Source organism: Cebus imitator, unplaced genomic scaffold (assembly GCF_001604975.1).
Source record: "Cebus imitator isolate Cc_AM_T3 unplaced genomic scaffold, Cebus_imitator-1.0 Scaffold353, whole genome shotgun sequence".
Lineage (NCBI taxonomy): Eukaryota > Metazoa > Chordata > Mammalia > Primates > Cebidae > Cebus > Cebus imitator.
The window spans coordinates 746,258-759,761 of record NW_016107668.1 but is presented as its reverse complement, the minus strand read 5'-3'; the positions used below and the strand labels follow the sequence as shown (position 1 = coordinate 759,761).

The 13,504-nt window shown below is 39.8% G+C and overlaps 1 protein-coding gene across 1 annotated transcript; it reads left to right on the top strand.

The window, feature by feature from the left end:
* The first annotated feature begins 784 nt into the window (after positions 1-784).
* On the top strand, positions 785-2,076 carry LOC108287731 (glyceraldehyde-3-phosphate dehydrogenase-like). The gene has a single exon (XM_037730565.1). The coding sequence runs from the start codon at positions 855-857 to the stop codon at positions 1,860-1,862; it is 1,008 nt and encodes a 335-aa protein (XP_037586493.1). The 5' UTR covers positions 785-854; the 3' UTR covers positions 1,863-2,076.
* Positions 2,077-13,504: the final 11,428 nt, after the last annotated feature.

The window sequence follows — 13,504 nt, the reverse complement described above, 5'->3', positions numbered from 1 at the left end:
TGCATTTCTTAGAAGATAAACAGCTTAGATACTTAGAAGATAACCACAGATAAACTTTCCTCAAAATTCCAGTATGTGAGCTAAGAGATCTAGTATCTGAGAAGTTCATCTTAAAACACTTAACAGTCAATGTTTTCCATTCCAGCCATGCCTTGCCTAGAGTTCAGTATGAATGTTACACTTACACAACCATGTTAAAGTCTAACTGCTCTATTTACACTTAGGACGAGAGGATTCAGGCAAAGCACCTTTCCACACTGGAGGTACAAAACAATTCTGGCCACAGAAAGGAGACAAATGTGTTCTAAAGTTACCAGGAGTGCACGTATGGAAAAATCAAAGCCTCAAAACTCAGACTATTTTCAGCCAGGTGAGCCAGGTGTGGTGGCTCACGCCTGTAATCCTAACACCGGGAGGCAGAAGTGAGTGGATCACTTGAGCCCAACAGTTTGAGACCAACCTGGGCAACATGGCAAAACCCCATCTCTACAAAATAATACAAAAAAATTAGCCGGTTCTAGTGGCATGCACCTATAGTTCCAGCTATGTTGGCGGCTGTTGCTGAGGTGGGAGGATACCTTGAGCCCAGAAGTTTGAGGCCACAGTGTGCCATGAGCATGCCATTGCACTCTAGCCTGGGCAACAGAGCAAAACCATGTCTCCAATAAATAAATAAACAAACAAACAATCTTCAGGTCTCATCTGTTGTCATTCAAATAGTTCCCAATATGTAATTTTTCATTTTTCTCTAGATTATATCAAGATTTAAAAGTTTTGGTTTTGGCTCTCTGCTCCTCCTGTTCGCCAGATAGCCGCATCTAGTCTCCCATCGCCAGCCACATCCCTGAGACACCATGGGGAAGGTGAAGGTCGGAGTTAACGGATTTGGTCGTATTGGGTGCCTGGTCACCAGGGCTGCTTTTAACTCTGGTAAAGTGGATATTGTCGCTATCAATGATCCCTTCATTGACCTCAACTACATGGTCTACATGTTCCAGTATGATTCCACCCATGGCAAATTCCATGGTATTGTCAAGGCTGAGAACGGGAAGCTTGTTATCAATGGAAATCCCATCACCATCTTCCGGGAGCGAGATCCCTCCAAAATCAAGTGGGGCAATGCTGGCGCTGAGTACATGGTGAACTCCACTGGCGTCTTCACCACCATGGAGAAGGCTGGGGCTCACTTGCAGGGGGGAGCCAAAAGGGTCATTATATCTGCCCCTTCTGCTGATGCCCCCATGTTCGTGATGGGCGTGAACCATGAGAAGTATGACAACAGCCTCAAGATCGTCAGCAATGCCTCCTGCACTACCAACTGCTTAGCGCCCCTGGCCAAGGTCATTCATGACAACTTTGGTATTGTGGAAGGACTCATGACCACTGTCCATGCCATCACTGCCACCCAGAAGACCGTGGATGGACCCTCCAGGAAACTGTGGCGTGATGGCCGTGGGGCTCTCCAGAACATCATCCCTGCCTCTACTGGAGCTGCCAAGGCTGTGGGCAAGGTCATCCCTGAGCTGAACGGGAAGCTCACTGGTATGGCCTTCCGTGTCCCCACTGCCAACGTGTCAGTGGTGGACCTGACCTGCCGTCTGGAAAAACCTGCCAAATATGATGACATCAAGAAGGTGGTGAAGCAGATGTCGGAGGGCCCCCTCAAGGGCATCCTGGGATACACTGAGCACCAGGTGGTGTCCTCTGGCTTCAACAGCGACACCCATTCTTCCACCTTTGATGCTGGGGCTGGCATTGCCCTCAATGACCACTTTGTCAAGCTCATTTCCTGGTGTGACAATGAATTTGGCTACAGCAACAGGGTGGCGGACCTCATGTCCCACATGGCCTCCAAGGAGTAAGACCCCTGGACCACCAGCCCAGCAAGAGCACGAGAGGAAGAGAGGCCCTCACTGCTGGGGAGTCCCTGCCGCAGAGTCCCCCACCACACTGAATTGCCCCTCCTCACAGTTTCCATGCAGACCCCTTGAAGAGGGAGGGGCCTAGGGAGCCCCACCTTGTCGTGTACCATCAATAAAGTCCCCTGTGCTCAGCCAAAAAAAAAAAAAAAAAAAAGTTTTGGTTTTTAAATGGTTTGATTCTGATATGTTGAGGTATTTTTTTGTTTATTCTGTTTGTGTTTGTCTAGTTTCTGAATTTGTAAAATTATGTATTTCACTAAGTTTTGGAAGTTTTCAGAAATTACTTTTTCCAAATATTTTTCTGCCTCTGTTATTTTCTCCTGGGAATCCAGTGACAAGAATGTTAGCTGTTTTGATATTGTCCTACATGTCTCTAAGGCTCTGTTCTTTTTTTTTTTTTTTCCAATCTTTTTTCCTCTCTCTTGTTCCTCCTATCTATCTATGCAGGGTATTTTCTGTTGCTATATCTGGCAATTCACTTACTTTTGTTTCTGTCATATCTATTCTGATATTGAGTTCACCAAGAGATTTTTAAAATCTTAGATACTGTATGTTTTAACTCTTCATTTTCTGATTAGCTCTTTTTTGAAGGGTTTCTGTTCCTCTCCTGAGAACCTATACTTTTCTTTTCAAGTTTGGTCTTTACCTCAGGAGTAAAGTTAGTAGCTACTTTAAAATCTTTCTCTGATAAGTTCAACATTTGGGAAGGATTGGCATCTATTGATTTTCCTTTCCCTCGAGAATTGGACACATTCTCCTGTTTGTTTGTTTTTTTTAATGTGTCAAGTCATTTTGGATTGTATACTGGAAAATTTGAATATTATGTTGATTTGATTATGCGTCCTGTTATCTCCTGGATACCGTTAATTTTTGGTTTGTTTTAGTAGGCAATCAATGTGACTAAGCATACTCTTGCTTCCTACGGACAGTAATTCTAATCTCAGTTTAGATTTTAATGCCTTTCCTGGGCTGCTTTGGTCCTAACCTGTGCATGTGCTTGCTACTCAGGGGTTAGTCTGAGCTGCAGTTCAAACTTTGTTTTTCATTTTTCTTTCTGACTGTTATTTGAATTCAAGGGATACATGTGCAGGTTTGCAAGGGTAAACTGTGTGTCACGGGGGTGTGGTGTACAGATAATTTTGTCACACAGGTAATCTCATAATACCCCATAGGTAGTTTTTCCATCCTCAGCTTTCTTCCACCCTTCACCCTCCAGTAGGCTCCAGTGTCTATTGTTCCCATTTTTGTGTCCATGTATACTCAATGTTTAGCTCACATTTATAAGTAAAAACATGCAGTATTTGATTTTCTGTTCCTGCATTAACTTGTTTAGGACTATAGCCTCCAGCTCCATCCATGTTGCTGCAAAGGCCATGTTCTCATTTTTTAATAACTGTGGTGTTCCATGGTGTATGTGAACCACATTTTCTTTATGAAGTTCACTGTTGATGGGCATCTAGGTTGATTCTATGTCTTTGCTATTGTGAATAGTGTTGTGATAAACACACACATACCTGTGTCTTTATGGTAAAATGAGTTATACTTCTTTGGGCAGGTACCCAGTAATGAAATTGCTGGGTCAAATGGTAGTTCTGTTTTAAATTCTTGCAGAAATCTCCAGACTGCTTTCCACAGTGACTGAACTAATTTATATTCCCACCAGCAGTGTATAAGTATTCCCTTTCCTCTACAACCTTGTTATTTTTTGACTTTTTACAATAGCCATTCTGATTGGTATGGGATGGTATTTCACTGTGCTTTTGATTTGCATTTCCCTAATGATTAGAGATATTGAGCATTTTTTCATGTGCTCATTGACCATGTGTTTGTCTTCTTTTGAAAAGTGCCTATTCATGTGCTTTGCCCATTTTTAATGGGGTTGTTTGTATTGTGCTTGTTGATTTGTTTATGTTCCTTATAGATTCTGAATATTAGACCTTTGTTGGATGCTTAGTTTGCAAATATATTCTCCCATTCTGTAGGTTGTCTGTTTGCTCTGTTGGTAGTTTCTTTTGCTATGCAGAAGCTCTTTTGTTTAATTAGGTCTCGTTTTCCAATTTTCATTTTTGTTGCAATTGCTTTTGACATCTTCATCATGAAGTCTTTGCCTGAGCCAATGCCCAGAATGATATTTCCTAGATTTTCTTCTAGGGTCTTTATAGCTTTGGGTTCTATATTTAAGTCTTTAATCCATCTCGAGTTGATTTTTGTATATGGTGAAAGTTACAGGTCCTGTTTTAATCTTCTGCATGTGACTAGCCAGTTGTCCCAGCAGCATTTATTGAATAGGGAGTTCTTTCCCCATTGCTTGTTTTTGTCAACATTGTTGAAGATCAGATGGTTGAAGATGTATGGCTTTATTTCTAGGCTTTGTGTTCTGTTCCATTGGTCTATGTGTCTATTTTTGTATCAGTACCATGCTGTTTTGGCTACTCTATAGTATAGTTTGAAGTCAGATAGTGTGATGCTTCTGGCTTTGTTCTTTTTGCTTAGGACTGCTTTGGGTATTTGGGGTCTTTTTTGGTTCCAAATGAATTTTAGAATGTTTTTCTCTAATTCTGTGAAAAATGTCATTGGTAGTTTGACAGGACTAGCATTGAATCTGTAAATAGCTGTGGGCAATATGATCATTTTAATAATATTGATTCTTCCTATCCATGAGCATAAAATGTTTTTTCATTTGTTTGGGTCAGCTAAGGCTCTTTTCAGCAGCATTGTGTAATTCTCATTGTAGAGCTCTTTCACCTCCCTACTTAACTGTATTCCTATTCCTTTTTGTTGCTGTTGTGAATAGGATTTCACTGTTGATTTGGCTCGCAGCTTGGATGTTATCGGTATATAGAAATGGTACTGATTTTTTATACATTGATTTTATATCCTAAAACTTTGCTGAAGTTGTTCATCAGATCTAGAAGCCTTTGGGCAGAGGCTATGGAGTCTTTTAGGTATAGTATCACATCATCTGTGAAGAGAGATGGTTTGGCTTCCTCTCTTATTTATATGCCTTTTATTTCTTTCTCTTGTATGATTGCTCTGGCTACAACTTCTAGTGATATGTTGAATAGGAGTGTGGGAATAGGCATTTTTGTCTTATTCCAGTTCCTAAGGAGAATAGTTCCAGCTTTTGCCCATTCAGTATGATGTTGGCTGTGGGTTTGTCATAGATAGCTCCTATATTTTAGGGTATGTATCTTTGGTGTCTAGTTTGTTAAGGGTTTTTAACATAAAGAGATTTGAATTTTATCAAAAACCTTTTCTGTATTTGTTTAGATGTTCATGTAGTTTTTCTTTCTATTTATGAGATGAATCACTTTTATTGATTTGCATATGTTGAACCAAACTCTGCATCCCAGAAATAAAACCTACTTGATTGTGGTGGATTAGCTTTTTGATGTGCTGCTAGATTTGGTTTGCTAGTATTTTATTGTGGATTTTTACATTTATGGTCATCAGGGATATTGGTCTGAAGTTTTTTTATTTGTTGTGTCTCTGCCAAGTTTTGATATCAGAATGATGCTGGCATTATTGAATGAGTAATGGAGGAGACCTTTCTCCTCAATTACGTGGAATAGTTTCAGTAGGATTAGTACCAGCTCTTCCTTCTATGTCTGGTAGAATTGGGCTATGAATTTGTCTGGTCCAGGGCTTTTTCTGGTTAGTAGATTTTTTATTATTGATTCAATTTTAGAACTCATTATTGGTTTATTCAAGTACCCACATTCTTTTTGGTTCAATCTTGGGAAGTTGTATGTTTCTAGGAATTTATCCATTTCTACTATGTTTTCTAGTTTGTGAGGTATTTGTAATATTCTTGGGCAGTGGTAATGCCCTCTTTGTCCTTTCTGATTATGTTTATTTGAATCTTCTCCCTTTTTTCTTTATTAGTCTAGCTAGCTGTCTATCAATCTTATTTATTCTTTTAAGAAACCAACTTTTGTTTTTGTTGCTCTTTTGTATGGGTTTTCCTGTCTCTGTTTCATTCAGCTCCATTCAGCTCTCCTCTTCTGCTACCTTTGGGGCTGGTTTGCTCTTGATTTTCAAGTTCCTTGAGGTGTGATGTTAGGTTGTTGACTTGAGATCTTTCGACGTTTTGGTATAGGCATTTAGCTCTATCATCTTTCCTTGTAACACTCCTTTAGCTGTGTCGCAGACTCTCTCGTATGTTGTATGTTTGTTTTCATTAGTTGCAAATAATTTCTTGATTTCTGCCTTAATTTCATTGTTTACCCAAATGTCATTTGGGAGCGGATTGTTTAATTTTCACTTAATTGTTTGGTTTTAGTAGATTTTCTTGGTATTGGTTTCTCTCTTTTTTTTTTTTTTTTAGAACTGTGGCCTCAGAGTGTGGTTGATATGCTTTTGCTTTCATACATTTTTTTTCTTTCTGAGAATTCTTTATGGCCAAGTGTGTGATCAATTTCAGAGTATGTGCCATGTGCAGATGAGAAGAATATACATTCTATGTTGGTGGAGTGGTCTGTAGATGTCTGTTAGGTCCATTTTGTCAAATGTCAAGTTTAGGTTCCAAATACCTTTGTTATTTTTTCTGCCTCAGTGATGTGTCCAATGCTGTCAGTGGGATGTTAAAGTCTCCCACAATTATTGTGTAGTTATCTAAGTCTCCTCATAAGTCTCTAAGAACTTGTTTTATTAATCTGGGTGCTCTAGTATCAGGCAGATATATACTTAGGATAGTTAAGTCTTCTTGTTGAATTGAATACAGAGCCACTGACAGTGGGAACATTCAGCTGGGTGTGGACAGCTGCTCTGCAGGCCAGAGCTGGGGGCTGTGTCTCGTGAAGACTACCAGGTGGGGGCTTATAAGGAAGACAGGCTAGGTTCCTCTCTGTTTGGCAGCTGTGGTATTCCGGAAGTGGCAGTGAAGTGACCAGTCCCCTTGTTCCTCTCCAGACCAAGGGCAATAGGGCAGGACCACTTCAGCTGCAGTGACAGTGGCTATGGGTTGTCTGTGGGATTTCTTCATCAGTGAAATGCAGAACCCTAAGGGTTCAAGTGGGGGTGGTGCAGTTGTGCTGGGAGCCCAGGTTGAGAGGCCCTGCTCAGTGAAGAGTCACAGGGACAGGGACCCACGTGGAAAGAGCCTGGTTACTTTTCGCCTGGTTACTTTTCTGTAAGGCGGCTGTGCTGTGCTGAAGCACAGTCGTCCTTACACTCTTCACTTTCTTATGAGCCCAAGGCCAATAGGAGTGGGGGCCGCGGAGCAGCAAAAATGGTGTGCCTGCCCTGTTACCTCTGGGGGCTCTGTCCCAGGGAAATGCAGAACTGCTCCCAGCCTGACAGCTCAGGTGGGGCTGGGGTGGTCATGCTGGGGTCTCAGGCTAGTGGGCCTTGTCCAGCAAGGTACAGCAAATATGAGGTCTGCAGTCTGCCCACACCTCAGCCCCATGGGTTTGGCCCTTATCCTAGAGGCAAGAGAGAGTGTGGCCTCCTCTACTGCTGGAGTTATAGCTACTAGTTTCCAGGTCTCTGCATGTGCCTGAGTGATGGCTCTGCCCAGACTCCATGCAGCTCTCTGTGTCGGTGTGGAGGCCTCAGGTGGAAGGGATCAGGAAGGATCTTCTGAGCTCAGGGTTTAAAAGGTCTGTGGCAGAAGTGCGGCTGCCCAGCGGCTCTCACTTACTATTTCTCCACACTGGGGAGTCTCGGTTGGCTCCACACCAATCCTGGGTGAGCAGCTGTCCTGTGTCACTCCTCTCTGTTCTCCATGGGTTGCATTGCTTCCTTGATGAATCCTAGCAAGTCCTCCTGGACGATCCCGTTGAAGAGCTAGTGTTGACTTACCATTCTGTCTCTTCCCCAAGAGAGCAATGCACACTTGCTGCTTCTAGTCAGCCATCTTTGGTAGTTTAAATTTTAGTTCAGGTTTTAAAACCTTTGCTATGCTTCTGTTGATCTGTGCAAACTTTACGAAGCTCAGGGATAAGCCCATGTCTTGCATAGGCTCATACACAGACTTAGAAGATCCCCTTTCCAGCTCTCTCCTCTCTGGAAATTCCCACATTCTGGCCTTCTGAGGCCGCTTTTCCTGGTTCCTCTGTCCAGAAAGGTGGGTTTTTATTGCTGATTTAGCCATTCAGGCTGCTACTGTTCTGCACAGTTCTGTGACTAGGGCCTTTCCTTGGGGAAAAGCCATGAGATAGAAAAACAAAGACCTGGGAAACGTACCCCTTGGAGGTGGCACCTCAGCATTTTTGACTACCTTCGTGACAGACTTGCTTTTGTTTATTTTTCAGAGTCCTGAGGTAGTTGCTTTATTTTGTCTAGAGCTTTAGAGGGAAAATTAGGCTATAGTGGGGCTTATCCTCCCATGCTGGAGGTAGAACTTTGAAACTATGGTTAAATATTTTATTATTTGTTTCTTTATATGTGTCATGGCACAAGAAAGTCAGTTCCATGAGACCAGTATTGTTTTCACAGCACATAAACAGGTGCTAGATTTATGGGAGGACTCAAATGGGAACCAGGTTGATATATATGCTGTTTTTTTTAGAAAAGCAACAGGTCCATGTCACAAACAGAAGTGTGGCACCAGACATAACCTAGTGTCATGTGTTATAGAGACAAGCGCTAGCAATTAAAAGGAAGCCTACGTCTTTCAACAACTAAGAAGTATACATCATCTCAAAGTATAATTAAATCTAATAATTTCAATTTATTTGGAGTGAAGCAATAGATTATTTGCAAATAGTGTCTTTTAAACACACAGAGTATTATCCATAAATAAATTTGTATTAGCTTATTTGAGCTATCTTGTGAGCTATATATTTTTAACTTTAAAAACATTTTTATTTATACATAATGTTTGCACATATTTATGGGATATATATGATATTTTGTTACTTGCATAGACTGTGTAATGATCAAGTAGGGATATTCATGACATCTCTCACCTCAAGTATGTATCAGTTCTATGTTTTGGAACATTTATGTCCTCTCATCTAGCTATTTTGAAATATATGTTGTTGTGAACTATTGTTGCCCACCCTGCTATCGAACATTAGAACTTATTTCTTCTATCTAACTGTATGTTTCAACCCATTAACCAATCTCCCTTCATTCTCTGCCCCCAACACACACACCCTTCCCAGTCGCTGGTAACTGTCATTCTACTCTCTACCTCCATAAGATTGGTGTTTCAGCTCCCACATATGAGTGAGAACACACAATATTTGCCTCTCTGAGCCTGGCTTAGTTTCAGAAGTAGCACCCAGATTCATAAAGCAAGTTCTTAGAGACCTACAAAGAGACTTAGACTCCCACACAACAAGAGTGGGAGACTTTAACACTCCACTGTCAATATTGGATTGATCAATGAGTCAGAAAATTAACAAGGATATTCAAGACTTGAACTCAGTTCTGGACCAAGCAGACCTAACAGACATCTAAGGAACTCTCCACCCCAATTGACAGAATATACATTCTTCTCAGCACGACATTGCACTTATTCTAAAATTGACCGCATAATTGGAAGTAAAGCACTCCTCAGCAAATATGAAAGAACAGAAATTATAACAAACAGTTTCTCAGACCACAGTGCAATCAAATCAGAACTCAGGATTAAGGAATTGACTCAAAACCACACAACTACATGGCAACTCAACAATGTGCACCTGAATGACTACTGGGTAAATAACAAAACTAAGGCAGAAATAAAGAAATTCTTTGAAACCATTGAGAACAAAGACACAACATACCGGAATCTCTGAGACGCAGCCAAAACAGTGTTTAGATGGAAATTTATAGCACTAAATGCCCACAAGAGAAAGCAGGAAAGATCTAAAGTCGACATCCTAACATCACAATTAAAAGAACTAAAGAAAGAACAGCAAACATTCAAAAGCTAGCAGAAGACAAGAAATAACTATCAGAGCAGAACCGAAGGAGATAGAAACACTAAAGACGTTTTTAAAAAATCAATGAATCCAGAAGCTGATTTTTTGAAAAGATCAACAAAATAGATAGACAACTAGCCAGACTAATAAAGAAGAAAAGAGAGAATAATCAAATAGACACAATAAAAAATGATAAAGGGGATATTACCATCAATCCTACAGAAATACAAACTACCATCAGAGAATGCTATAAACACTTATACGCAAATAAACCAGAAAATCTAGAAGAAATGGATTAATTCCTGGACATATATACACTCCAAAGACTGAATCATGAAGAAGTCAAATCCCTGAATAGACCAATGACAAGTTCTGAAATTGAGGCAGTAATTAATAGCCTACCAACCAAAAAAAGCCCAGGAGCAAAGTGATTCACAGCTGAATTCTACAAGAGGTACAAAGAGGAGCTGATACAGTTCCTTCTGAAATATTGCAAACAATAGAGAAAGAGGGACTCCTCCCTAATTCATTTTATGAGGCCAGCATCATCCTGATACCAAAACCTGGCAGAGACACAACAAAAAAAGGAAATTTCAGGCCAATATCCCTGATGAACATTGATGCAAAAATCCTCAGTAAAATATTGGCAAACTGAATCCAGCAGCACGTCAAAAAGCTCATCCCTCACAATCAAGTCACCTTCATGCCTGGGATGCAAGGCTGGTTCAATATATGCAAATCAATAAGTGTAATCCATCACATAAACAGAACCAATGACAAAAACCATATGATTATCTCAATAGTTGCAGAAAAGGCTTTGTATAAAATTCAATACCCTTGCATGCTAAAAACTCAATAAACTAGGTATTGATGGAACGTATCTCAAAATAATAAGAGCTGTTTATGACCAACCCACAGCCAATATCATACTGAATGGGCAGAAACTGGAAGCATTCCCTTTGAAAACTGGCACACTACAAGGATGACCTCTCTCACCACTCCTATTCAACATAGTATTGGAAGTTCTGGCCAGAGCAATCAGTCAAGAGAAATAAATAAAGAATATTCAAATAGGAAGAGAGGAAGTTAAATTTTCTCTGCAGATGATATGATTGGATATTTAGAAACCCCATCATCTCAGCCCAAAATCTCCTTAAGCTGATAAGCAACTTCAGCCATCTTGTATCTCAGGATACAAAATCAATGTGCAAAAACCATAAGCATTCCTATACACCAATTATAGACAAACAGAGAGCCAAATCATGAGTGAACTCCCATTCACAATTGCTACAAAGAGAATAAAATACCTAGGAATACAACTTACAAGGGATGTGAAGAACCTCTTCAAGGAAAACTACAAACCACTGCTCAAGGAAATAAGAGAGGACACAAACAAATGGAAGAACATTCCATGCTCATGGATAGGAAGAATCAATATTGTGAAAATGGCCATAATGCCCAAAGTAATTTATAGATATAATACTGTTCCCATCAAGCTACCATTGACTTTCTTTGCAGAGTTGGAAAATACCACCTTAAACTTCATATGGAACCAAAAAAGAGCCTGCACAGCCAAGACAACCATAAGCAAAAAGAACAAAGCTGGAGGCATCATGCTACCTGACTTCAAACTATACTACCAGGCTACAGAAACCAAAACAGCATGGTACTGGTACCAAAACAGAGATATAGACCAATGGAACAGAACAGAGACTTCGGAAATAACACCACACAGCTACAAACATCTGATCTTTGACAAACCTGACAAAAACAAGCAATGGGGAAAGGATTCCCTATTTAATAAATGCTATTGGGAAAACAGGCTAGCTGTATGCAGAAAACTGAAACTGGGCCCCTTCCTTACACCTTATACAAAAATTAACTCAAGCTGGATTAGAGACTTAAACATACAACCTAACAACATAAAAACAGTAGAAGAAAACCTAGGCAATACCATTCAGGACATAGGCATGGGCAAAGATTTCATAACTAAAACACCAAAAGCAATGCAACAAAAGCCAGAATTGACAAATGGGACCTAATTAAAGAGCTTCCACACAGCAAAAGAAACTATCATCAGATCGGACAGGCTACCTACTAAATGAGAGAAAATTTTTGTGATCTCTCCACCTGCCAAAGGGCTAATATCCAGAGTCTACAAAGAACTTAAACAAATTTACAAGAAAAAAAAAAAAAAAAAACGACTCCATCAAAAAATGGGCAAAGGATATGAACAGACACTTCTTAAAAAAAGAGATTTATGTGGCCAAGAAACATATGAAAAAAAGCTCATCATCAGTGATCATTAGAGAAATGCAAATCAAAACCACAATGAGATACCATCTCATGCCAGTTAGAATGGTGATCATTAAAAAGTCAAGAAACAACAGATGCTGCAGAGGATGTGGAGAAATGGGAACATTTACACTGTTGGTGAGAGTGTAAACTAGTTCAACCATTGTGGAAGACAGTGTGGCGATTCCTCAAGGATCTAGAACCAGAAATATCATTTGACCCAGCAATCCCATTACTGGGTATATACCCAAAGGAGTATAAATCATTCTGTTATAAAGATATACGCACATGTATGTTTATTGCAGCACTGTTCACAGTAGCAAAGACTTGAAACCAACCCAAATGCCCATCAATGATAGACTGGATAATGAAAATGTGGCACATATACACCATGGAATACTATGCAGCCATAAAAAAGGATGAGTTCATGTCCTTTGCAGGGACATGGTTGAAGCTGGAAAACATGATTCTCAGCACAGTAACACAAGAACAGAGAACCAAACACCCCATGTTCTCACTCGTAAGTGGGAGTTGAACAATGAGAACACATGGACACAGGGAGGGGAACATCACACACCAGGACCTGTTAGGGTGGGGGGATAGGGGAGGGATAGCATTAGGAGAAATACCTAATGCAAATGATGGGTTGATAGATGCAGCAAACCACCATGGCTTGTGTATAGCTGTGTAACAAACCTGTACGTTCTGCACATGTATCTCAAAATTTTAAGTATAATAATAAATAAAAACAATTTTTGTTTTGTTGATCCTTTGTATTGATCTTTTTAGTCTCTGTTTCATTTAGTTCTGTTCTGATATTTGATCTTCATTATTTCTTCTACAGATTTTGGGTTTGGTTTGCTCTTTTCTACTTCTTTGAGGTACATCATTAGGTTGTTTGAGATCTTTGTGGGTTTTTTTTCTGATGTAGATGTTTGCAGCTATAAACTTCTCTCTTAGCATTGCTTGCTGTATCACTTAGGTTTTGGTGTGCTGTATTTAAATTTTAATTTGTGTCAAGACAGTTTTTGATTTCCTCCTTAATTTGTCCTTGACCCAGTGGTCATTCAGGAACATGTTGTTTAATTTCTATCTTTTTTTACAGTTTCTGAAATTCCTCTTGTCATTGATTTCTAATTTTATTCCATTGTGGTCTGAGAAGTTACTTGATATAATTTTGATTTTAAAAAATTATTGAGGTTTCTTTTATGGCCTAACATATGGTCTATCCTAAAGGATGTCCCATGTGCTGATGAGAACAGTGTATATTCTGCAACGGTTGGAGGTAACATTCTGTACATATCTCTTATGTCCACTTTGTTTAAAGTGCAGTAAGTCCGATATTTCTTTTTTTTTTTAAATTTATTTTATTGCATTTTAGGTTTTGGGGTACATGTGAAGAACATGCAAGATTGTTGCATAGGTACACATGTG

Bases quoted from the DNA above. Each gene is read 5' to 3' on its own strand.
- LOC108287731 (XM_037730565.1), top strand. From the start codon at position 855: ATGGGGAAGGTGAAGGTCGGAGTTAACGGATTTGGTCGTATTGGGTGC.